Raw genomic sequence first — 24,042 nt, forward strand, 5'->3', positions numbered from 1 at the left:
TATGTGAATGTGAATAGCAGGCTTGATGGGATTAGGTGTGATATGCAGAAGAGTCTGTGATGTCCAGGGGAGAGATGGGCGTGGAGAAATCAGCATTGTGTGAGTCTTGAAGCTGCTCCTGGACTCTTGCCCTTTTCTACTCCTGCAGACAGACTAACAGGGCGACCCACTGGGAATGGCCAACAAACTAGTTTGAAGAAATCCAGCAAAGGTTTGAACTACAGATTTGAACTAACTATTCATCAGGTCACTGAGGTCTCCCTTGGAGGTGATGCCCATCCCTGCCTGGATTCCCAACTAATGCCGTTCTTAATCCGTTAAACTGCTGTTGGGGGGGGGGGCGGGATCTACCCCTTATTGCAATGCAGCACGCTGTCCCGAATTATCCAGCACAGCGGTGGGAAGACAGCTGCCCCCCCCCTTCCCCTCCGCTCCAACTAGGCGGCGATGCTCTGGGGGCTTCCCTGCGCATCAGCTGTTTGGCGCTCTGGCTGCGGGCAGCCCCTGCTCGTTTGCCAGCTGAGAGGCGCGGCTCTCCTTTCCAAGCTGCTCGGCTGTGGATTCCCGGGTTGTGAAACGCCTTCCTCGACGGGAGGGCGGCTTTTCCTCCACGCCGAGGGGACAGGAGAAAGGGGACGCGAAGTCCCCTCGCAAGGAAACACACCCGGAAAGAGCGCGGCTCTGTTACACCTACTGTACAGAGGGGGGGGGGGCACAGCGCCGCGCATGCGCGCTGGGGTTGTTTTTCACAAAGCTCTTCTTAAAGTGAGCTGGCCGCCTGCGAGCCCTCGTCTTTGTACGGAGACCGCAGAGCTGGAGGGCCGCTGCGAGCAGCATCCAGCGCTGTGACTTTTCCAGCAGTCCCCATGAAGCGCATGTAGGGAACGCGCTGATCCTGCCTGCGAGCCTTTTTCGCAGGTCAGAGAAACCGATCAGTGTCGAGGAAAGATCCCATTTTTATATGAGATCTTGACTTTTCTTCTTCTTCTCCCCCCCCTTTTTTTCTTACAGTATATTTTTTATAGACTTTGTTATATTAAAAAAAAACAAAAAACCAACCAACATGGTGCTGGGGAAGGTGAAGAGTTTGACAATAAGCTTTGACTGTCTTAATGACAGCAACGTCCCCGTCTATTCAAGCGGGGACACAGTCTCAGGAAGGGTGAATTTAGAAGTTACTGGGGAAATTAGAGTCAAATCGCTTAAAATCCATGCAAGAGGACATGCAAAAGTACGCTGGACGGAATCGAGAAACGCTGGATCCAACACTGCCTACACGCAGAATTACACCGAAGAAGTAGAATATTTCAACCACAAGGATATCTTGATTGGGCACGAAAGAGGTAAGGCTGAATTTGAATCAATCGCTGGAACATTATGTTTGAACCATTTTTTCCGTGTCAGACGGCATCATTCTCCTTCTCTCTCGATTGCTGCAGTCTGGATGATTATGCATTGCGATCTTAAGCATGTTTCCTTAAAAGCTGGTGCAATGATATTTACTCCCTAGCAAGGGTGTTTAGGATTTCAAACACGGATGTATAGCTATTTAATATGAAAGAGACTGGCCCTGCTTGCGCAGTTTAGCTGTTCATACACGGGGCATCATTCAAAGTGTTTCCCAGGCAAGACTTTCTCCAACTCTGAGACCTCTTCCACCGGCACGTAGAGTTTACAAGGTTTTAAAAAAATGAATTGATTTTCAGTGGAAGGCTGTTTTTGCAGTCTGCTTCTCAAAACAAGGAGACCACTAAGCAGGAAAATAAATGGTCTGAAGGTTTATTCATACCAGGTTGGACTCTTGAGCTAATAAGTGATGGATGGAGAATTGTTAGCAGATAAAGGGTTCCCTGCGGTTTATTTTGACACTTGCGTTCAGCACCCCACGTGCAGGACCGCATAGCTTTTTTTTCACCTGAAAGCTCAGAAAAGTTGCTACATTAACTGTATTCTTTTCTAATCCTTCTAGTTAGCAAGAGAGGGGTAAAGCTACGAGGGAGGAAGACCCCCAATTAGGCGAATCCGTTTCTAAATCAAAGCATTATTTTTTTAAGTTGAAGAGTTCTTGAAGCCCTTGTGGTCTGCTGTGTCAGTATGGGAAATCTGCAAATGGGAGAGTAATTTTATTGGCAATTTCAGTTCCCTGGGGCAGATCAGTCTTCAGATTCTTAATCTATTGTTTAAATGGTGCCAATGTGGAAGTATAGGAGACTCTAAGGTTGTTTTCTAACAAAGTTTCCACCCTTTGTTAGAAGCGGTTCAATCCTGTTTGGGACCGGTACTGGAGAGAGGGAGGGGGTGCTCCTGCTCCTCACAGCAGATTGGTTACAGGCGTCAGGTGGTGGCGATGACTTAATTCCTAGCACAAGAAAATGTTAAAACTGGTTATGTAATTTGGGCTTGCTTTTTTTCCTTTATGTATTCTTGAATATGCTGTAGATTTACTGCAGACACGGGAAGAATTTTGCAGGAAGGTCAAGGCTCCGGGGTTGTTTTGTTTCTAAAACCAGCGAGGGAGTTGCACAGAATATTCTTTTGCTTCCAACGCCAGCAGTGTGTTTTATGCCAGCATGAAGGGCAGCGATGGTATTAGAATGGTGGAAGAATGCAAACGTCCACTACGAAGGTGCATAGCAATAAGTCGTTTTTAGTTCATAGCGTTCCCCTAAATTTGCGGTCTAAAGCTGCCCCCCCCTTCCCGGAACGAATGCCCCAAACCCATTCGTTTTAATTTATTTAGTTATTTATTGTAGGAAGATGGGAAAAGCTGCAAATAAAATAAGCGGCCGCCCTTGGAGGGCAAGCAAAATTGAGCTTGCACCTGTTAACACTAGGGCTGCATTCTTTATTGGGGGAGGGTGGGGTAGGCTCAGCGCTGCAAGGCGAGCCTGCATTAGAGAAGCCCACCTTGAAGGACTTTTGGAACTGAAAGATCCGAGTGAGCTTTTTTCCCTTCTGTGAGCGGGCTGAGCTCATCCACCTTTTAGCAGCGAGCGGCCGCTTTTCGCTGCAACCCGCAGCTGCAAGTCCAGCAGGCGACGGAGTTTCAATGACTTAGCGGCGGAGGCAGGCGCTTCTCAGCCTAGCATGCTCGCAGAAGCCCCGCCCAGCGCTCACGCACTCATTGGCCCGGTGGGGTTTGTTAGCCTGTTGCTAAGGAAATGCCAGCCCTTGATTGGAAGGAGGCGGGAGGTGGGTGAGCTCATAGGGAAGGTAGGTGGGGGGGGGGAGGTTGAGACGCCAGTTCTAGTTCCTGGCTCCCGCCAGTGCTCAGCGGGCAGCGCTGCGGGGAGCTCTTTCCCAGGGCCGCCCTTTCGGACCGTGACCTTGCCCCCTTTGTCCCCGGCTCATTCAGTGGCCCGGCAGTTGCTTGCACAGCCTTCCGTGCAAGTCTCCAGCGAGGCTGAGCGCACGCGACACGTTGCAGCTCCTGGCCACATTGCAGAAAGGGTGTTCTGCTCCGGCTGTTGCACCCCAACCCAGACTTCAGTGTCCTTCGCTGCCCTGCTACAGGGCTTGCCTACCGCTCCCGGTTGAAATTAGAGGGATGGCAGGGCTTGGGCCGGCATTTGGGGTGCCGACCATCCGCCACCAGTGCGCTTCCCTCGTTTATTATTATTTTTTTTGGTGGGTGCGTGCCTTTAAATGGAACGTGCCGAGGGCTGGAGCGTTGAGACGTTTCCTGGGCTCGAAAAGAGCGCTGCAAGGGGTTGATGACCCCACTATTAGTGCAGCCCAATCCTACGCGTATAGTCTCAGAAGCAGTTCCTCTTGAGCTGCGTGGGGATTGCTCCCCAGTAAGTGCAATGGATTGTAGCCTACATCTGGTAGCACGATCGTTGGGGATGATTAGCATGTGGCTCCCATCAGCCTGGAAATAATCGATGTGCGCACCGTCACGTACAAAAGTCAGGTGGGGGGGAGGAGGGAGCTGCTTTCCTCCCGATTCGTTCTGACGGCCACGTTTGGCCACAGCCGCCTCGCTAAAAGGAAATATCAAGCATCTTCACAGGGGGGGGGGGAAGCAGGACGTAATTGCAATAAAAAAAATGCAGCACTGCTCTGGAATTGCACTTTAAAAGCCTGACATGCATGAAAGGTTTTGCCTTGGATTTGCCACTCTGGATGCACATTTTCCCCATCTGAGTTCTCAAAGCTCAACAATAAGCCCCCGTGCAGTTTTGAGAATTTGGATGGGGAAAATGTGCCTCTGCAGAGCAGCAAATCCGAGGCAAAAAAAAACAACAACCATGCATAAATGGCCAATTGCGATTGTGTGAAATCGGGTTAGCCTGATGCCTGCAAACCGGGCAAGACTGGGCTGCTTCGAAGCGCCTTGGTCCACTTCCGTGTTCTCCCATCTGTTGCAGTCTATGATGTGTGTGTGGAGGGGGGGCAAGGGGAACACAATGTTGGCAGAGCTGGGAGGTCCCTTTGTTTCGAGCCCCCCGTCAACTGCCTGCAACAAACGTAATTGCTTTAAATTTTCGGGGGGGGGGCCTTGACTTCTCCTGTACCTCTTCATCGGTACCGTCCGACCAGAACCAAGGGGTTAAAATTAAATCAGAAGAGTTTCCATCTAGACATTAGGAAGCATCTTCTAACAGTTAGAGCGGTTCCTCAGTGGAACAGGCTTCCTCTGGAGGTGGTAAGCTCTCCTTCCCCGGAGGCTTTTAAGCAGAGGCTAGATCAGGGGTGGGGAACCTTTTTTCTGCCAAGGGCCATTTAGATATTTATGACATCATTCACGGGCCATACAAAATTATCAACTTAAAAACTAGCCTGCTATATTTGGTCAGACATTTAGCCAAGAGGCACGACCGGAGACGGCTCGAAGGGTCTGCCACGTAGAGCGACTTGCTTTTGAGCTCTGCTGTCCCCAACAGATTCAGGCAGGGCAGCATCCTTCTGAGCTAGAGATCTGCCAGGACCCATGGAGGGCCAGACCAAATGATTTCGCGGGCCTTATACGGCCCCCGGGCCTCATGTCCCCCAGCCCTGGGCTAGATGGTCAGCAATGCTGATTCAATGATCTTAAGCAGATCACGAGAGGGAGGGCATCTTGGCCACCTTATGGGCGTTGGGGGTGTGTGGGGGAGGTAGCTGTGAATTTCCTGCGTTGCGCAGGGGGTTGGACTAGATGACCCCTGGAGGTCCCTTCCAATGATTCTATTGCTTTCTCCCAGGTTCAGCAGTGGCTGGCCCCGATTGGCTATCGGAAACCTATGCACAGTTTTGCAGGAGAGGCGCTTGCTGCATTTCCACCGCGTGTTTCTACTGCCGTCCTCCCGTGTTTTAGTGAATTATTGGGGCAAAAGGCTGGTGCCTCCTCGTGGCATGTCGGCTGGGCAGCCAAACAGCAGCGCTGACCCGACGGGTGCCCGCAGGCAGGGAGACCGGAAGGCGAAGGAGCGGCTTTTCTGTTCTGCCCTCCTCCTCCCCCCTCCCCCCCTATGACGCCCACGACCAGCAAGTTAGGTTGAGCGGCTTTTCTGTTCGGCCCTCCTCCTCCCCCTATGACGCCCACGACCAGCACGTTCCGACGACCAGCAGGTTAGGTTGAGCCGCAGAGCGAATACGCTCGCTGGGGCGTGCGATGTATACTGTATGCATATGAGCGGCTGGCTGGGGTTCTGCTCGCGCCGGTTTAGGCCGGTCCTCTCCTGCTCGAGTCTAGTCTGTGATTGACAGCTCGGCACTTGTTTACCACCGCTCGGCGGCGGCTCCTCTTGCTGGCGCGCAGGGGAAAGTGCTGAGCTGGCAGAAAGGAAGGGCAGGAGCCAGATGTTGAAAGCAAAAGAGAATAAAAACCCCACTCTTTCATTCTCCCCCCCCCCACAACACCCCATACACGTAGACGTGCTTTAATTTCTTTTCTTTTTTTCCCTTTTTTTTAAAGGCTGTATGAAAGAGTTGGTGGAGATGTAGTGGGGCCGTGCACACCCCGGCACCCAGAACCTACCTCACAACCAAGAGGTCCATTAGTGAGTGGGAGGGGGTTGCCAAAAATGTGATTTTTTTTCCCAAGGGGGGGTGCCCCAGCTGAGCATACAAACATCAAGCCCTCTCTTGTAATGCAATGACTGAGGCCTTACCTCTGCACAGATTTTGCCGGTTTAAACTCAATTTAATTGCATTGGAAATTTGTTTTTGTTTTCTTCATTTTGTTTAAATTCAAGGGCATGCCGTATTTAGGGGCTTCGCCAATGTGTCTGCTCAAAAATTCATTGTGTTCATCACTATACTCTTTAGAATGTAGTAGAAAGGAGCAAGAGTCCAGTAGCGCCTTAAAGACTAACAAAAATATTTTCTGGCAGGGTATGAGCTTTATTTTTGTTAGTCTTTAAGGTGCTACTGGACTCTTGCTCCTTTCTACTACTCAGACAGACTAACACGGCTACCCACTGGGAATTATCTTTAGAATGTGTTGTTTAACTCTGGAATCGTCTCCTTTGAGGATATTGCCAATGGTATAGAATTGAGCAACATGCCTCATCTTAATTGTTTGATCGTTTCAAAATGCCCTTCACAGGACAAGGACGTTTTATATTGAATGTATAAATCCTCATCCTTAGTAAACGGCATTGGTTTTAATGGTACATATATTAAATAAAGCGCTGTGGATCAGTGTTATTTTTCAGCATTGCAGCTAAGTAAAGAATATAAGAAGATTTTTAAAAATCTAGCATAGAAAGCATATTGGGGCAACAATTAAAAGATGCCCCCCCTGAAATAGTGTCCTTGACCTTATAACCTAAATTTAGACCATGGAGGAGACAAAAGGAGGAAGGACAGAGACAAGAGTGATTGAGGTGAATACTAAATACTGATTCTCGTAGGTTATCCGGGCTGTGTAACCGTGGTCTTGGTATTTTCTTTCCTGAAGAAATTCCGGTTACACAGCCCGGATAACCTACGAGAACCAATGAACTCTGACTGTGAAAGCCTTCGACAATACTAAATACTGAATTTAGAAATGTAGAAAGAACTGTTACAGAGACTAGACAAAATTCTTGGTGATTAACCACAGTCCAGTTACAAGGATTAAAAGCATTAAGGTCACTGGAACAACACAAATGGGGGTGTGATATGCAGTTTTTGCCCACCCCTTTATTAACCCTGTGTTAATCCCTTTTGGTGTGTAATTCAGACTGAGTAATACATGATGATATGTGTATAATATTCACAGGTGGAATAGCATATTGGGTTTTTCCCTCCTAGATGATGACAATTCCGAAGAAGGTCTCCACATCATTCATTCAGGACGGCATGAATATGCATTCAGCTTTGAGCTTCCACAGACGTGAGTATACACTTGGTGCTGTGTGACAGAGTATACTGACAGCAAATCCATAGATGGAAAGTTCATACATTAAGATATGGGGGCAGAGAGAGAAAAAACCCTTTTCAATGGTCACAAAGATTGCGCTAGAACATGCTACAGGGAGCATCTTCCTAATAAACTATTAAAAAGAGGTTGCTTTTATTCTACTCATGAGACATTGGGGCCAACTATTGCCCTTCTGTCAATCATGCCCTTTGAAAACCTGTTGCACAGGCAGAATATTTCATCTGATCAGCCCTGTGACCTATTTTGCTCCTTACAAACGGGAGGAATTGATCATTAGTCCTTTTAGAGCTGCCGACATGGCTGGCTGCTGAATTGAGGTTGCACAGAGCTGTGTAGCTGATGCTTCAAGCTGAACACGTTGAAACATATGTGCCAGGCAGGCATAAATCAGAACAAAAATGGGATGGAATGAGTACTAAAGAAAAAGCAAATGGTGGTGGCACAGCATTTGTAACTGATTTTATACAGAATCTGACAAAGGAGGATGGAATTAGGCAGATGGAGAACAGCTATGTTAGGTCAGAGGAAGGTGAAGGCAACCTTCACGCTTATAAAAGGCATAATACATATGCATTCCAAAAATAGGAAATAAAATGTGGAGCAGATTTGAAAACATGCTTGAGGATTATTAATTCTAATACTAGAAGAAGGAGTCAGGGAACTGCCACTGAGAGAGATATATATATACACACACACACACACATACACACACACACACACACACATGGGCTATTTAAATATTATGGAGCAAACATATATGTATACGTAGGAGAGTAAATCAGGAGAGGTGGAATGTGATTGGAGGATACCAGGGAAGACAGAATTATGGAAGAAGGCAATTTTAAATAAAGTAATCATAATGGATGAGGTACCTTGCTGCAATACAGCCGAAGTGCTGTCACATATTTAAAGCACAGGCACAGCTTTATTCTGAGTGTCTGCTGTTTTGGTCAACTTTGCAAGTACTCAGCTTCCTGTAGGACTTCTTCCCAAAGTGGCAATATGATCGATTTGCAGTTAAACTGCTGTTAGTTTTGAAAGCTCTATTTGTGAACTTTTATGTATAACAGAATGAACTCAGTTATTCCAGACTAGCCTTTTTGAGGTTACTCATAGGAACAGAAGCTGTGTTAACTGATGAGCCTTGCGGGCAAAACGAATCTAGAGGGAATGTCTGAAACTAAAGTGTATTTTACATTTATAGAAATGTAATATTCAAACCAAAAATTAGTTATGTTCATTTTCCTGTGTTCTAGAAAGGGGATGGTATTAATGATCAAGGATCAGTACCATCCATTGAACTTTGGGTAGTTTATTTTTAATAAGTATGTTTCTTATAGGCATAGCTATGACCACTGATAGTGATAATCTGATATAATGTATGAAATCAGCAAGGCCTTATCATTTTGATTTGGGTCTTCTAGATGCATTCATAATGCCAAGGATTGTAGAAAATATCTTTCTGGCTTAAACAGAAATGATTTCATTGAAAATCCATGGTATAGAAAGGCTGCTGTTTTTGTCTAATGATAATGAAAGGCAGCTTTATTTTGAAATGCCCATGAGAGTAAAAGGGTTTCATGAAAGAATTTTGTATGTCTAAACTCCTGTTCGTGTGTATAACCTATTACTGTTAAGAAAAAGTCAGACACTACAGGAACTGAAGGAGCATTTCTTACAGGTGTTGGCTCAGACCTTGAAAAACCTCTACAAAGGAATAGTCTTGCTGACATCAATTTGTTCATATATAGAAACTGGGCCCTTTTGGAGGTCATCTATTTTAAATCAATTGGTTGGCCTCATCTTGTTTTAATACTTTGCTTGTAGCCTATTTCCAGATTTTTAAAAGTGACCTCTTCTAAGACGAAAGGATCACTTGGCATGATCCCTGACCTAATCAAGCAAGCTGGAACGCTTGGATTTTAGCCTGTTTAGTGACCATTCATCTCAATGGGACTAAATGGTGTAAATCAAGCATTTCAACTTGACTGGGCTGTGAGTTGGGTTAATGTGTCCTTGTAGCATATTACAGTGCAAATCCAGAACAAATATGGTCATAATCTGTAGATCTGCTGAGCATATCATTTTTAACTACAGAGATATTTCTCCCAAACTAATTGAACATAAAAATCCTGCAACCAAATTATGCTTGATTATATATTATGATGCATTAACAGTACAGTGCAATATTATTACCCAGACTGAGTGTATATTTACTTTAAACAACAAAGGAGTTAAAAATTTATTCGGTTTTGACCTTTGTGTCCTGCACAGACCACTTGCTACCTCATTTGAAGGCAGACATGGCAGTGTGCGTTATTGGGTGAAAGCAGAATTGCACAGGCCTTGGCTTCTACCAGTAAAATTAAAGAAGGAATTTACAGTCTTTGAACATATAGATATCAACACTCCTTCATTACTGGTAAGAATTGACAGAATTACTCATTCTTTGTTTTTGAAATAAAACAATAGCAACACATGGTCCCTGAAATATCAAAACATGTGATAATAGTTAAGTACAATGAAATATTTAAAGTATAAGAATATAATGAACTAGCAACCTGAAAGTGGTAGCATATTGTATTAGAACTTAATCAAGTATTTTTGAGCTGCTCGTTCTTAAAGTAATGTATTGTAACTGTTCTAGAAAAATAACTTGCTTCTATATGGAACAGTTCTATTTCTCTAAGAAATTTCACTGAGAATTTCACAGCTTTACAAAGCAAAATGTAAGCAAATTGTACTGCAGTGCATTATTTATTATTCTTATGATAATTTGTCTATCAAGTGGGGAGAAATGATCATAGTTCTGTATGCTATCATAAAATTTTATTTTGATAATTAAGCATTAAAGTTTTCATACAATTCTTTCAATCTGACCTAAAACTATTTTTTTCACTCTTGGTTTTTAAATAAATATGTAAAAACAGAACATGTAACCAAAAAGTCCATTGAAACAGGGTTCTTCTACAAATGGCTAGAAAGTCATGTTATCGAGGAGAATATAGTAACTCATCTAAAACCCAGTAAAATCCACCAGAATATTTCTATGGGTTGTGATAAGGGCCCCAACCTTCATTTCATGTAGGACAAAAAGGATGTCATTGGGAACAATCTTAACCCTCATTCATTTAAGCAGGGTGATCCCATTGAATCTGAAGTGAGTAAGATTGCATACATTAGTAGGGTCAGGAGCAGTCTTAAAAGAAGGGAGTATTAGTACTCAAGCAAAAATGCCATATGGGAGATAACTTCAGTAAACACATAAGTACTCAATGGGACTCCACTAAGTGACTTGAGGACTTCATACATCTGTGGTTCTGGCCCTGGGTGGATGGAAATATTACCCATTGAAGTGAATAATACATGTGTTTGGAATTGAGGTGTAAAACTTCAATCCAGCTGTCTAATATAACAGTTCAAAATTAATACAATGGGTATAAAGCTACAATGTTAAACTTAATTCTTTGGAAGATAAGCAGAAAGATTTATTTCCACTAATTGCAGTGAAATTTATTTCCATATAACATTGGCTGCAATTATATGAACACTGTCCTGGAAGTAAGCCCTGCTGAATAAAATGGGACTTAACATCTGTGTAGATGTGTTTGGGATTGCTCCTTACAGTTAGGATTACAGCCATGGAGCATGATCCTATGCATACTTAGAACTAAATCTCACCGTGTTTAGCAGGGCCAGGTATACATAGGATTGCAGGTTCGGGAAGTAGGTGCTTTTGAGCTCAGTGGGACTTAATATGAATAAATGTGCATAGACTTGAATAAATGTGCATAGACTTGGATTGTGCATTTGTTTAAAGTTGCCTAAATCTGCATAAAACTAAGAACATCAATGTAATTAGATTGCCACTTAGGCTGTCAACTAATCCATTGCCATTCTTTCCTGTTCAAAGAAACATAATTGTTCTCATTGGAATCAAATAAACATGGTTAGGATCAGGCTGCAACTGTTTGTAGGGTGCAGTTGTTAGCCCTGTTAATTCAATGGGGTTAAGCCTAAATTAGAGTAATACTGATTTTTTAAAAGTAATGCACAGATTATAAGGAAAGTTGTTAGTTTCCTTTTTTAGATAGCTTTTCAAGAACGATTAATGGAGAATTCATCCACTTTACTCATACAAATAATTTGATCTCTGTAAAAGAAAGGCAGGCTGGAATCTGGAGGTATCACAGTTCTGTAATACAAGTTCCCTTCCAGATATGGCTGTCTTCTGTGGTTGTAGTTGTAAGACAGCTGTCAATTCTTCTTGTAGCAGTGTTGACCACTGGTAGTACAGCAATGCAGTCTAAAACAGAGTTGCACCCTACTAAGTCGATTGAAATCAGTGGGCTTAGAAGGGTGTAACTGCTTACGATTGCACAGCAGATGTACTAGGAGGATCAGCTAGGGTGGGGGAGGGGGAACTAGTGCAAAAAGCCCTTACCAACCATCGTTCCAAACTCTCATGCTAACAGGAAACTCTTTTACAAGATGCTTTCTATTTTAATGCCTGGCTTTATGATGAATGTTGCTAGAGATGCTACCATGTGATCGCATCTGTTGAAAAGCTGCAGAGCAACGTAATTTTGTGTTGAACTAAAAATGTAATTGTGAGTATATCTGTTCTGTTTTTTCTTTCAGTCACCCCAAGCAGGCACAAAAGAAAAGACTCTGTGTTGCTGGTTTTGTACCTCAGGCCCAATATCCTTAAGTGCCAAAATCGAAAGGAAGGGCTACACCCCAGGTATGCAATACAAGTTTTTATGGAAGAGTTTCTTGTTTAAGAACAAAGCAGCCTTGTGGGCATTCTGAATTAAGTAAAACAGAGAGCCTGTGACTGCTAGTTAATAGCATGTTACCATTATGTCTATATAAGCTACACTTCACTTATAATTAAGCTCCACATATGGGATAGTTCCGCTCCTTTGCAATTGGTGTGAGTTCTGCCATCAAATTGCATGTGATAAAGGTTGCACAAACAACCGTAGATCGTTGGTGCTAGTACTGTTACCATTGGGGCTGCGAGGTGTTCTCACCATTATCCAGTTTTGTAAGGGTAATGTTATTAAATGTAATAATATCTGAATTGTGGGATGCATTCTCTTTTTCCTATCTCATGTGTCTGTTCTGCTGTTTTATTGAAGGTGAATCAATTCAGATCTTTGCAGAGATTGAGAACTGCTCTTCCCGGATGGTGGTGCCAAAGGCTGCCATTTATCAAACACAGGCATTCTATGCCAAAGGGAAAATGAAGGAAGTAAAGCAACTTGTCGCCAACCTGCGAGGGGAGTCCCTGTCATCAGGGAAGACAGAAACCTGGAATGGCAAACAGCTGAAAATTCCACCTGTTTCCCCATCAATCCTCGATTGTAGTATAATCCGTGTGGAATATTCTCTAATGGTAAGAAACTGTGATTGACTTTTTGATGTATGCACAACTACTGATTTTCTTAGTGGACTTAACAGCCATTTTTATTCATGTTTTAATTGTTTGTTGTCTTTAACTCCTAGGTATATGTGGATATTCCAGGTGCAATGGATTTGTTCCTTAATTTACCACTGGTCATTGGTACCATACCATTACACCCGTTTGGCAGCAGAACATCAAGTGTGAGCAGCCAGTGTAGCATGAATATGAATTGGCTTGGTCTGACACTACCTGAAAGACCTGAAGGTACTTTTACAATACAGATTCTGTGTTGTTCAGTGCTGTGTGTTTTTGCAGGCTGGTTATTGTATTGGTATATTAGGTAAAGGTCCCCTGTGCAAGCACCGGGTCATTCCTGACCCATGGGGTGACGTCACATCCTGATGTTTCCAAAGCAGACTTTGTTTGCGGGGTGGTTTGCCAGGCCACCAGGAAAATGGCCATGAAGAGTGCGCCTTCAGGCAGCAGCTCCATTTTGGGAGGAACTGCAGCCCCTCCCCCCCAGCAGAAAGAGCGGCTTGAGATGAGTGGTAGCCACTTGTTACTCTCAAAAAAAGGTTAAATATGGCTAAGCGGCCCCCAAATCTATCTGGTTGTATAGGTTTGTATTTTGCAAACAACCCACCAATATCCAAGCATATTTGCACAAGTTCTTCCTTGATCCACTATCTGTAGTCCCAAAGGGTCCTTGTGGAGGAAAAAAAATCATTACTTTTAAGTATTTTGTTGCTTGCCATCAAAAGTAGGGTTGACATTGGGATGGATCCAGCCATACTCCAAGTAGCCTTCCTCCAACATGAGTGGCTCTTCCTCCAACAGAAGGGCCACTTAAGTCAAAGGAAGGCTCCTTAGATTGGAGGAAATCTTCAAACTTGAGCCAAAAGGAAAAGTGGGGTATAAATATTTTCACAAATAAACTTTGCTCAATGGAGTAGTGTGACAGGAGTAGGATCCAGCCCACCGTATGTATTTAGCTTCCATCAGAGAGCTGATGGAAAGAGTGTCCAAGCATGGTGGTAAACTCTTTACAGTCCAGTCATAAATGGTGCAAACTGCCCGTTACATTTAAATCAAAAACTCTAGCTGGCGAGCTTCTCTTATATCTACCTTGTGCAAATAGCAAGAACTAAAGGTTAATATATTTGTCATGTTATGTATCTTGACATGCATAAGAACATGGTTCGAACTGCGTGTAATTTTGCCTTCAGCACCTCCTAGCTATGCAGAAGTGGTCACCGAGGAGCAAAGACAGTCCAGCCTAGCACCTGTAGCTGCTTGTGATGACTTTGAAAGAGCACTTCAAGGGCCGTTGTTCGCCTACATCCAGGAGTTCCGTTTCTTGCCTCCTCCACTTTATTCTGAGGTAAGGTTACAGTTTCATTTCTCTTTAAAGTAAGAGCAGGTTTGTGACAACCTTTTCCCAGGATATATTCCAGAGCAGATTATGGACAGCTGATAGAGACTGGACAACATCCATAGGGATATGATAAGGACACTCCTCTCTCCCATTCCACTTACCCCCTAGCATTTCAAAACCCTTGCACATTCAGTTTTCACTAGTTTCAAACTAACTTTAGTTTAGCCTTAGTATTAATTGTAGTGCACATGTCATGCTACACTTGGCTGGCTCTGAAAATAGGCGGTGGGTATTTGGGGGGGATGGTGAGTAATGTGCAAGCCCTGCAACAACCCGATTTGGTAACAAAAATAGATGAGGCTGTGTTATGTCTTTAGTAGCTTAAAGTTGTTTTGATTTCTTAGTTGCTTTTTGCAATCAAGAGACATTGGAGCAAGATTCTAGATTTCTATTTTTAGTCACTTCCACTGCTTCCCCCTCCTCCTTCGCCTTCAGTTTCTTCTTTTGGTCAGTTGCTTTCTTTACCCATGACAGAATTGTGTAGCGCGTGGCAGTGGCTGCTTTTACTGCAGCAGTGCTCTGCAGACACTTCCTTTTGGAGTACCACTTGCATTGCGTTGCAATCTGACACTTTGCTTTCTGGAATGATTTAGCAGGATACCCTTCCCCTCCCCCATGAAACCACTGCAGTGCCCTTCAAATAGTTTGCCTCTTTCCTGTAAAAAGCTAGTCTTCCTTATTTTAACTAATTTTATTAGAGTTGTTTAAATTGCTTCATAGTCATTCATTAGCTATATCGGGTAGTAACCCCACTCATACTTATGGGAGAGGAAATCTTATTGATATCAGTAAGACTTTCGGGTAAAGACAGTTAAGATGAGACAATTTTGTTTTGATCTTAGTTAGCAGAAGTCTCTGTTAAAGTACTAGTAAATTAATGTTTTAAATGCCTGACAGCAATTTTTTTAACTAGCTATATGTCTGTCTATACACTTCTCCATTATATATCAGCTGATGATCTAAGACCCCATCACAATTGTATGCAATTGCCTTGCAATTTGAAAATCATTAAATGGAGCTCAGCTGTTTTAGTCCAGTTGAAGCCAACACAATTATGCTAGTCTACATCCAAGTATGTAATTTGATACATTTACACAATTAGAAGTCTTGCATACTTTGGGAAATGACTTTTTTTTATATAAGAACATTATTTAGTGGGCATCCCACCCTTAAATATGTATGGCTGCAACAGCTGTATATCAGCTGTCTAGCATTGTGCTGCTTGTGGTTCTCTGGATTGTCACATGCAAAGGATTGCCAGCAAGACACCTTATGCACAGACAGATACGTAACATGCTTAAGTCGACTACTTGCTTTCTCAGACCTTTTCAGGTTCTTTTGCTTGAAACCTAGCATAAATGTGCAAGCCCTCATTAGCTAGGAATGCCATAAAATTGTTCCAAAAATACATACTACCCAAAACAAATACAAGCACTCTGAATGTTTTTATGTGAACACACTTTTTCTCACTCACCGTTCTTTACCAATGCTCATTTCTGGTTTTTGGTTTTTGGGGGAAGTAGTACCAATTTTTTCTCTCTCTTTCATGCAGATCGACCCAAACCCAGACCAGCCCTCAGATGACAGGCCCTCCTGCCCTTCCCGTTGAAGGAATGCCTCATAAGAAGAATCGACTTGGGTCTGAATTGTATTTTTGCCGTGTTGAGGAAAAGGCATCCTGTCGGAGACACATGTTGAAGGGAAGTTCTTGCCTAAAAGAAAAAGGTGAAATAACAAAACAACCTGTGATTATGCTTTCGAAGCCTACGGCAACATCATAGGACTGCTCTTCATGCTTGAAGACCTGAGCTTTCCCTCCCTGTCGTATCTTGGCACATACTAAGAGCAGCCTTAATAGCCTACACTCATGTGTCAAAAACACCGTGTTGCAAGAGGGATGACTTCCTCTTTTGATTTGAAAATTTGCACATGCTCGATGCTTACATTGTGCGGTTCGGTGTCACTACAGCTTTTTCTCATTTACGTTGGGACTGTTGTTACCCTCTTCTAACTTGTTTGTGGTCCGCACAACAAGGAGCAAAAAGAAAGCTTTGAAAACTTTATGATGACAAATGCACTGACTTTTTTTATTATTCAGAAAACAAACAATATAGCCTGAACTTTTCTTGCGTATGCACATGCTCCAAACTGTCCCAGTACGACTGAACTGTGTATCACCTCTTCAGCTTGGATACTATTGTGGATTGATTACAAACATCAAATGCCTTCAAGCCAATCCTTGCTGTATGTTTTGCAGCCTACTGTAGTAGATAAGCAACAGATATGTGTGTGTGGGGGGGAAATAGCAGAAGGAAACTAATAGGAGTCTTCTTCAAGATTGTATACCTTCTTGATTCCTTTTAAGAATTTGTTGCCTTTCTACTATTACCACAAACAAGAATTTTGTTACAGACTGCCTAAAATCACTTAATCTCAGGTGAACTCATCACTTGCCAAAATGTTGAAATGCTATTTGTGTTTATGTTGCACTGTTGAGTATTTTTCCTTCTATTTTTGTTATTTTGTTCGTTTTGTTTGGAAAGGGGGGCTTGGAAAAGGGACATGCACAAAGGAATGCATCCTCGTTTCTTATTACCTCTCTGGATCAAGTGACACAATTAAGAAAAGTCTGGTCAAGTTAACAGTGTTGAGAAAAGAGCCACAGAGGTAGCAGCCGACATAACAGTCAAGAATTGCTGGAAGGAAGTTGTGCATGATTCCTGTAGAGATCCTCAGATGGGTTTCCCAGATAGTTAGGTGGGTAGAGAAAGTAAAATTATTTTTATACATAATTATCCCATGACCACAGATTTTGTATTAAACAGTTTGTAGTGAGGTTTGAGGACACATATAGAGGGAATCTTCACTCAGAAAGACAGTATATTTTAAAAGAGGACTGTTTTTAGGAAAGGTCTTCTGGTGTTTCCTGCTCAGATTACTTTTGCTCCATGAATGAAGAACTGTTGAGGGAGGGAAATGACTAAAGAATACAGCTACAAAGTGAGGAGGCTGCCCTGGAATAATAAAATCAGTAGCCATAGATAGTTGGCAGAGAATTGCTTCGCTTGCGTATTTCAGATATCTGAAAGCAAACTCACAAGATTTTCAGCTGAATGTTGACCGGGCATTATCTAACTTGCCTTAAGTACAAAGGATCGGCTAAGGAGTGATAGGTACGGAGTCACCCTTTGGCACACAAGCTTGTACTTTGCCATCCATTGACGCACAAGCATATTCTTGAAAAAGAAATGTGCAGCTGATTTTTACCAAAAGCAGCCTCCCTTGATGGTTAAGTGCAGAATGACCACATTGTAACTGCTATGTTGTTTAACTCCATATATTTTAACAAGTCTGGTTTGTAGGTTGCTTTTGCTGGGGTGAAGCTCCATTGACGTAAGTTCCATCTTTGCAACTAAGGCTTCATAACTAACAGAATAGGCTTTTTCCATAAGTGGCCTTCAAGAAAACATGGACAGCAATTCATGTTTGAACAATAACAGGGTGAAAAAATACAGTATAAAGAAAATGAGTCGCGTTTTAAGTGATTCGGTTAGAGAGTTTGGCCTTCAGCAAGCAAACTTAATATACTGGATAATAAGGAAACTGAGTGATGAGCATTTTAAAAAATCTTGCTAAACATCTTTGTGGATGTCCCTCTTCTATAGAGGATTAAAATATTTTGATGGGATAGTGGCATAAAAGGGCATTTGGTGGTTTTATTCTTTTTTTTTCCTTTGCTGTTTTTGTTTCAACCAAATAGGGAACAATTGCTGTTAAGCATAGCATTACATTTATCCTGACACAATGGAAGTTTCCATACGAAGCAGGATTGACCAATCTTGTAGTAATTGGCACGGCATCACATCAACTTGTGATCAGTTTTAAAGTTTTTTAGACACTATTAATTAAGTTCTTACAAAAAACACACACACACACTTCTTTTACTCTTTTGTGGCATTACTGTTTATCCCTGATTTCATAAAATATTGGTCAATTTCTGGACATTGTAAAATATGAGGTTCAGAGCTGTAGTCCAGTATTCAAAATAATCTCCTACTTTTATTTTGAATTGGGGGAAAATAAGTAAAATCCAAAATGTTAGAGAAACAAGTGCAATATTTAATGTTTTCTTTATAGATTATATTCAATGGCTGTTTGTATTATATATTTTCTTTTTTTTTTATTTCTTTTTTTTTTTTTGTTTAGTTTGGTGCTGAATATGTCCTTGTAGACTCTGTTTCAAGAAAACGACACGTGGAAAACCATTTAATTTTTTCTATTGCCCTTCCTTGTTGATAATAAACTTTTTTTAACAAAAAACAGAACCTATTTTTTATTTGAGGAATAAAGAAGTAAAAGGCGACTCCTAAGCAGAGTTATACCCTTCTAATGGACTTAGAACAGGGGTCTCTAACCTTTTCGATCCTGAGGGCACATTTGGAATTCTGGCATGGAGGGCGCAGCAACCAAATGGCTGCCCCAGGAGGCACAGCCAGCCACAAAATGATTGCTTAATTTTAGTAATACAGTGCAGATCCTGATGCTATGGTGGCAGCTGCTGCCAAAGCAAAACTTTGAAAAATCTGCATAGCCAATCAGAAGCCTTGCTAGGCAAAAGCCCTGCTTTGCCCAGCCCTAGGGTTGCCAGCCTCCAGGTAGTAGCTGGAGATCTCCTGCTATTACAACTGATCTCCAGCCGATAGAGATCAGTTCCCCTGGAGAAAATGGCCGCTTTGGCAATTGGACTCTATGGCATTGAAGTCACTCACCTCCTCAAACCCCACCCTCCCCAGGCTCCGCCCCCCCAAAACCTCCCACTGATGGTGAAGAGGGACCTGGCAACCCTACCCAGCCCACTTCCTGAAAACACTTGGCGGGCACAAGAAAAGGCATTAGCGCGTACCATGGCACCCATAGGCACCATGCTGGGGTACCCTGATTTAGAATGATGTACCTCTGCTTAGGATGGCACAGTAGCTGTCTTAAAATTACAAGGGCACAGTCTCTTCCCTGTGGATGCCTGGCATGTGTGCAGAGAGAGTTCCATAAGGCAAATGTTCTTGCCTCACCCCATGCGTATGTGGATAGGCAATCAGCATAGCAGGCTGTTATGAGATGTGGGAGGAGTCTGCCCATGTCCCCCCTCAAGGAATACAGTCTAGAAGCTTGTAGAGGAATGGGGGAGGGTATCTGTTATGCCCTCTAGCAGCCCTTCTGGTGTGCTGCTTCTAGACTAAGTTAAAGTCCTAGCACAGATGAGATAAGTTGATCAGCTTGTTTAATAGTGAAGTTTCATCAGAAATGCATCATTATTCCATGTTTCGCAAGCCAGAGCTGGAAGCAGTTTGGGGCTGCTCAGAAATCCGATTTCAGATTTGTAAGTAATTTCAAATCTGTTGAAAGTTGTCGCTGAAAATTTGAAATATATTCCAGTCTTCTAACAAATTGACACAATTTCCATAATTTTTTAAAATAAATGTAACAGGTGCTGAGCTAAAATATATCCATGAATGCTTGCTCAGAATGTGAAAATGTCACACACACACACCAGAAATTTAGATATAGTTGGGACATCTTTCCTACTTCTTCAATCATGGGGGCTAAAACTATAGATTTTAAAACTGAATGCTAAGATTCTCAAGCTGTTGTCAATTCCCAAGGGATACACAGAAGGATATGAAGCTGCCTCTAAGTTCTAAGACACCTCTACTGTAATATTTTAATTATCCGTGCTTCTTGCCCGAAAATGTATTACTGTTAGAGTATTCATGTATGTTATCTACCCATTCCACTGCCGTTTCATTGCTCCCTGTGGCCATAGTGCACTTCTTGTGGTTAATATGACGAGAGAGCTCTTATGCTCATCCGGCTCTTAGTAGCTGAGAGAGTAACTGAAGGAACAGATGCTTAAATCCATGATCACAATATTGGGATGCCTGTCAGAAACGTACTGATTACATGAGGGTAGAAATATTAATAATCAAATAGTTTTGACTAGTGAGATACCAGAAGAACGCTAGTTTTGCAAAATGGTGAGTTTCAAATATCTATGAATTCTGTAAGTATCACGCAAGAGCATTACATAAGGCTCTGTATTCATCTGTCTTATAGCCAAATACAGTAAAATTATAGGTCAAAAAACAACAGATTCTAGATACATAGCACAATGTGTTTAAACCAACAGTGTCATAATGCATATTGTATCAGTTTCATTGCTGCTTCCTGCCGGGGGCGGGGGAAGGTTGCCAGGTCCCTCTTCACCACCGGCAGGAGGTTTTTGTGGTGGAGCCTGAGGAAGGTGGGGTTTGGGGAGGGGAGGGATTTCAATGCCATAGAGTCCAATTGCCAAAGCAGCCATTTTTCTCCAGGTGAACTGCTCTCTATCAGCAGGAGATCAGTTGTATTAGCAGGAGATTTCCAGCTAATACCTGGAGGTTTGCAACCCCCCTGGGGAGGGGGAAGCAGCCTGATCTAACAAATTGTAGTCAAGGTAGGCAGAGGCATCCCACCAATGGAATGCCGTACCTCACGGTGTTGCATTTGGTGCAGCAAACATCCCAGAGCTCTGCACTTGAGGGTGATTCACTGTACCCCAGAGGGCTTTGCTTCAGTGGAACACCTAAGGGTGGTGCAATGAGGTTATTGTGGGATGCATCACTGCACCATGCCACCATACCTTGCACAAGTCATGCATGGAGGTGGCCAAAGTAGGAGTGGACAATCCCACATGCATCCCTTTCCGTTTTGTATCAGCGCAACTTTGCACCCACAAAACATGAGCGCTCACTTAAAAACAACTACTAAGTGCTAATTTCTATTGCCCTATGAGAACACTGGCAAACAAGTAAAAGAAACTATGCTGTGTAGCAACCACGTAGCAGCCTGACCTGATCTGGCACTGCACTGGTCCTATTTCACTGCCTTGTGCACTAGGAATTTAACAGTTCTTTATGTGGGAGGATATTCTGGGAAAGGCTTATCAGATGAGAAGCTGTTTAAAACAACAACAGCATGCTTCTTTGAAAGGCATCAATGCAGACAAAACTGAACATTGTCTTCAAAAACAGTCTTTTAAAAGTGCAAAGCTTTGTATTAATTTGTCATGTTTGTAACCACAGTCAGTCATAGCCAATACAGTGGGTGGCAGCAAAGAAAACAACCTTAAGCATGTTCCATTATAAGAAGAGATGCATGGCTTATTCTTCCCATTTATTGTGAATTCTCCTGGATGCTTGTTCTGTGTTTTCCCCACGTACAGAACTATATGCTGAGGTTTTCATGGAAACCTGCTTAGCTAGCAGAACCTTAACAGCAGCCTGGACCTGAATTTGACCTTGGACAATGAACGTGGTTTATCAGGGGAATGCGGAAAAATAACCCTAACCTAACCCATTTGTTGCCAAAATACTACCTTGAGAACTACTGTGTGCTATTTTTAGAGACGGGCTTGTATCTTTTGAGCCAGGGTGTAATGCAGATCATGGCTCAGTAGAAGCCAAATGCTACACAAGATTGTGTCTGGTTGTGTATTTCTGACGGGACATATTTCATAACACAAGTGGTGTCAGGTGTTGAAAGCACTTCTGCACTGTGAAGACTGATGGAAACCTTATGGGGTCTTCTGGGTCCTGGATGTAGAGGCAGCCAAGGTCAGGGATCTAGCTGAGGATTGCCCCATCCCTTAGTGTTGCTCCCATCATAATTCCTTTTAATTACAATCCTCTGCCTTCCGCTCTATCACTGTTGTATGTCTACCTCTGCATTAGCTACCAGCTCTTGGGGACCAAGTACTGGAATTGCGAGTAGGCCCAAACTTTTCATGAACTATCACAAAACTTCATATATACAAGTTAGAATCCAGTGAGAAAATGAGGAGGGTGGGCAGGGAAGAGCTCGTCTCAAACAGAGAATCTGCAGAAATAGGTTTGGTTGGATGGTTTAGAGGCCCGAATGGACTTACATTTGGTTCAGAGCAGGAGGACCATGGCAAAACAAATTTGTCTCAGCTCAAGGCTATCAAGCCAAGGGGATGATGGAGCTTGTTCCTCCACTACTCCCTTTCAGTAGCCAGCCAGCCCATGCGGTGGGGATCTACCTTAACGAATGCAACATTTGCATGGCCTCAAAGATCTGGGCTCTCAGACAACTGCTCACAATTATTCAGATTGTTACAGCTCAAGTCATCACTTGATGGGATAGCAGTAGACACATTTGGTGTAGTGGTTACCAGTGGTGGTTTGGAGTGGTGGAGTCAGATCTGGAGAACCGGGATTGATTCCCCACTCCTCCGCATGAGGAGCGGATGCGCAGACGCTAATCTGGTGAACTGGATTTGATTCCCCACTCCTACACACAAGGCCAGCTGGGTGACCTTGGGCAAGTTACAGCTCTGTTAGAGCTCTCTCAGCCCCACCCACCTCACAGGCTGTCTGTTGTGGGGAAGGGAAGGTGATTGTAAGCCAGTTTGAGTCTCCCTTAAGTGGTAGAAAAAGTCGGCACATAAAAACCAACTCTTCTTCAATGACTGAGATCTTGCCTTTTATGAGAAATAAGCTGAATTTGACCTTGGACAATGAAAGCGGTTTATCAGGGAAATGCAGGAAAATAACCCTATCTTTAACATTTATTTATTTGTATCCCACTTTTCTCCCGAATGGGGACCAAATGTGGCTAACAATATGGGGGGGGGGGGACATAAACAGGAAAGGTGGGGAGGCTTCTGAGTGCCAAGCAGGCCTTTTCTCTTTGTTGGCTGATCTTCTGCCCAGCTCTAGACTAACAGCCAAAGGACAAGAGCCTCATAAATGGAGGGGGATGCATTAATGTTTGTGGCAGAATTCACTGTCCTTTTTTGTTGGTGATTACCTTTCCCCATCTTCGTAGATGCCATATACATTTTCACATTGTGGCACTCTGAAATGGGAAAAAAAACAAGAACCAATATAGAGTGAGAAGGAAAGGGGACCTCAAATTCAGCTCCCAAACTGCTCAGAGAGTTACACAAGATATAGATTCAGCACATCCCTCCTTTTCTTTAATTTACTTTTCTGCAGCGGAGGGAAGAAAAATATTGTATCTCGTGAAAAGGAGCAAAGAAACTTTCTAACCCCATTGCTTTCTATTTATTTTGTGTATTTTAATCCAGCCTTCCTCCTGGAAGCTAAGGATGGCATACATAGTTCCTCTCTTCCTTTTTATCCTCACAACAACCTTGTGGGTGGACTAAGAGAGAATGACTGGCCCAAGGCTACTCAGCAATTTTCATGGTAAACATGGATTTGAACCTGGGTCTTCCCAGTCCAACACTCTAACTTACTACACCAGTGTGGTGTAGTGGTTAAGATCAGCAGATTCCAATCTGGAGAACTGGGTTTGATTCCCCACTCTTCCACATGAAGCCTGCTGCGTGACCTTGGGCCAGTCACAGTTCTCTCAGAACTCTCTCAGCCCCACCTACCTCACAAGGTGCCCGTTGTGGAGAGAGGAAGGGAAGGTGATTGTAAGCCGCTTTGAGACTCTTTAAGGTAGAGAAAAGTGGGGTATAAAAACCTACTCTTTTTGTTCTTCTGGCTGCTTGGGAATCTACAACAAGCCGCAGACTGTGAAAACCAGACCTCTCTTTCAAAAAGGGGTTATCTGGAGCCTGATAAAAGAACCCTCAGATTATAGAACGAACTATTTTTCTAAAGGAGAAACACCCAGCAAATACCCTTCCCTTCAAATTCCACCTGCAAGTACAAGTTACCGCTGGCTCTTGCAAATGCTACGAAAAAGCCAGCGCTGGATGAGCAATACTCTCACTATATGATTCCAGTCTATTAATGACACAAGACACAGCCCTTACGA

The 24,042-nt window shown here is 43.1% G+C and overlaps 1 protein-coding gene across 2 annotated transcripts; it reads left to right on the top strand.

Moving 5' to 3' along the window:
• The first annotated feature begins 1,063 nt into the window (after positions 1–1,063).
• Positions 1,064–16,756, top strand: LOC130476607 (arrestin domain-containing protein 3). Of its 2 annotated transcripts, XM_056848561.1 has the most exons (8): positions 1,064–1,343; positions 7,222–7,303; positions 9,626–9,773; positions 11,993–12,095; positions 12,496–12,752; positions 12,863–13,025; positions 13,988–14,142; positions 15,749–16,756. In XM_056848561.1, exons 1-8 carry the CDS (start codon positions 1,064–1,066, stop codon positions 15,803–15,805), a joined length of 1,245 nt encoding a protein of 414 aa, XP_056704539.1. In that variant the 3' UTR covers positions 15,806–16,756. The 2 variants fall into 2 exon arrangements, with proteins under 2 accessions (XP_056704539.1, XP_056704540.1); XM_056848562.1 differs by lacking the exon at positions 9,626–9,773 and having other exon boundaries at positions 1,306–1,343.
• The last annotated feature ends 7,286 nt before the right edge of the window (positions 16,757–24,042 follow it).

This window comes from Euleptes europaea, chromosome 4 (assembly GCF_029931775.1).
Source record: "Euleptes europaea isolate rEulEur1 chromosome 4, rEulEur1.hap1, whole genome shotgun sequence".
NCBI classification, from domain to species: Eukaryota; Metazoa; Chordata; class Lepidosauria; order Squamata; family Sphaerodactylidae; genus Euleptes; species Euleptes europaea.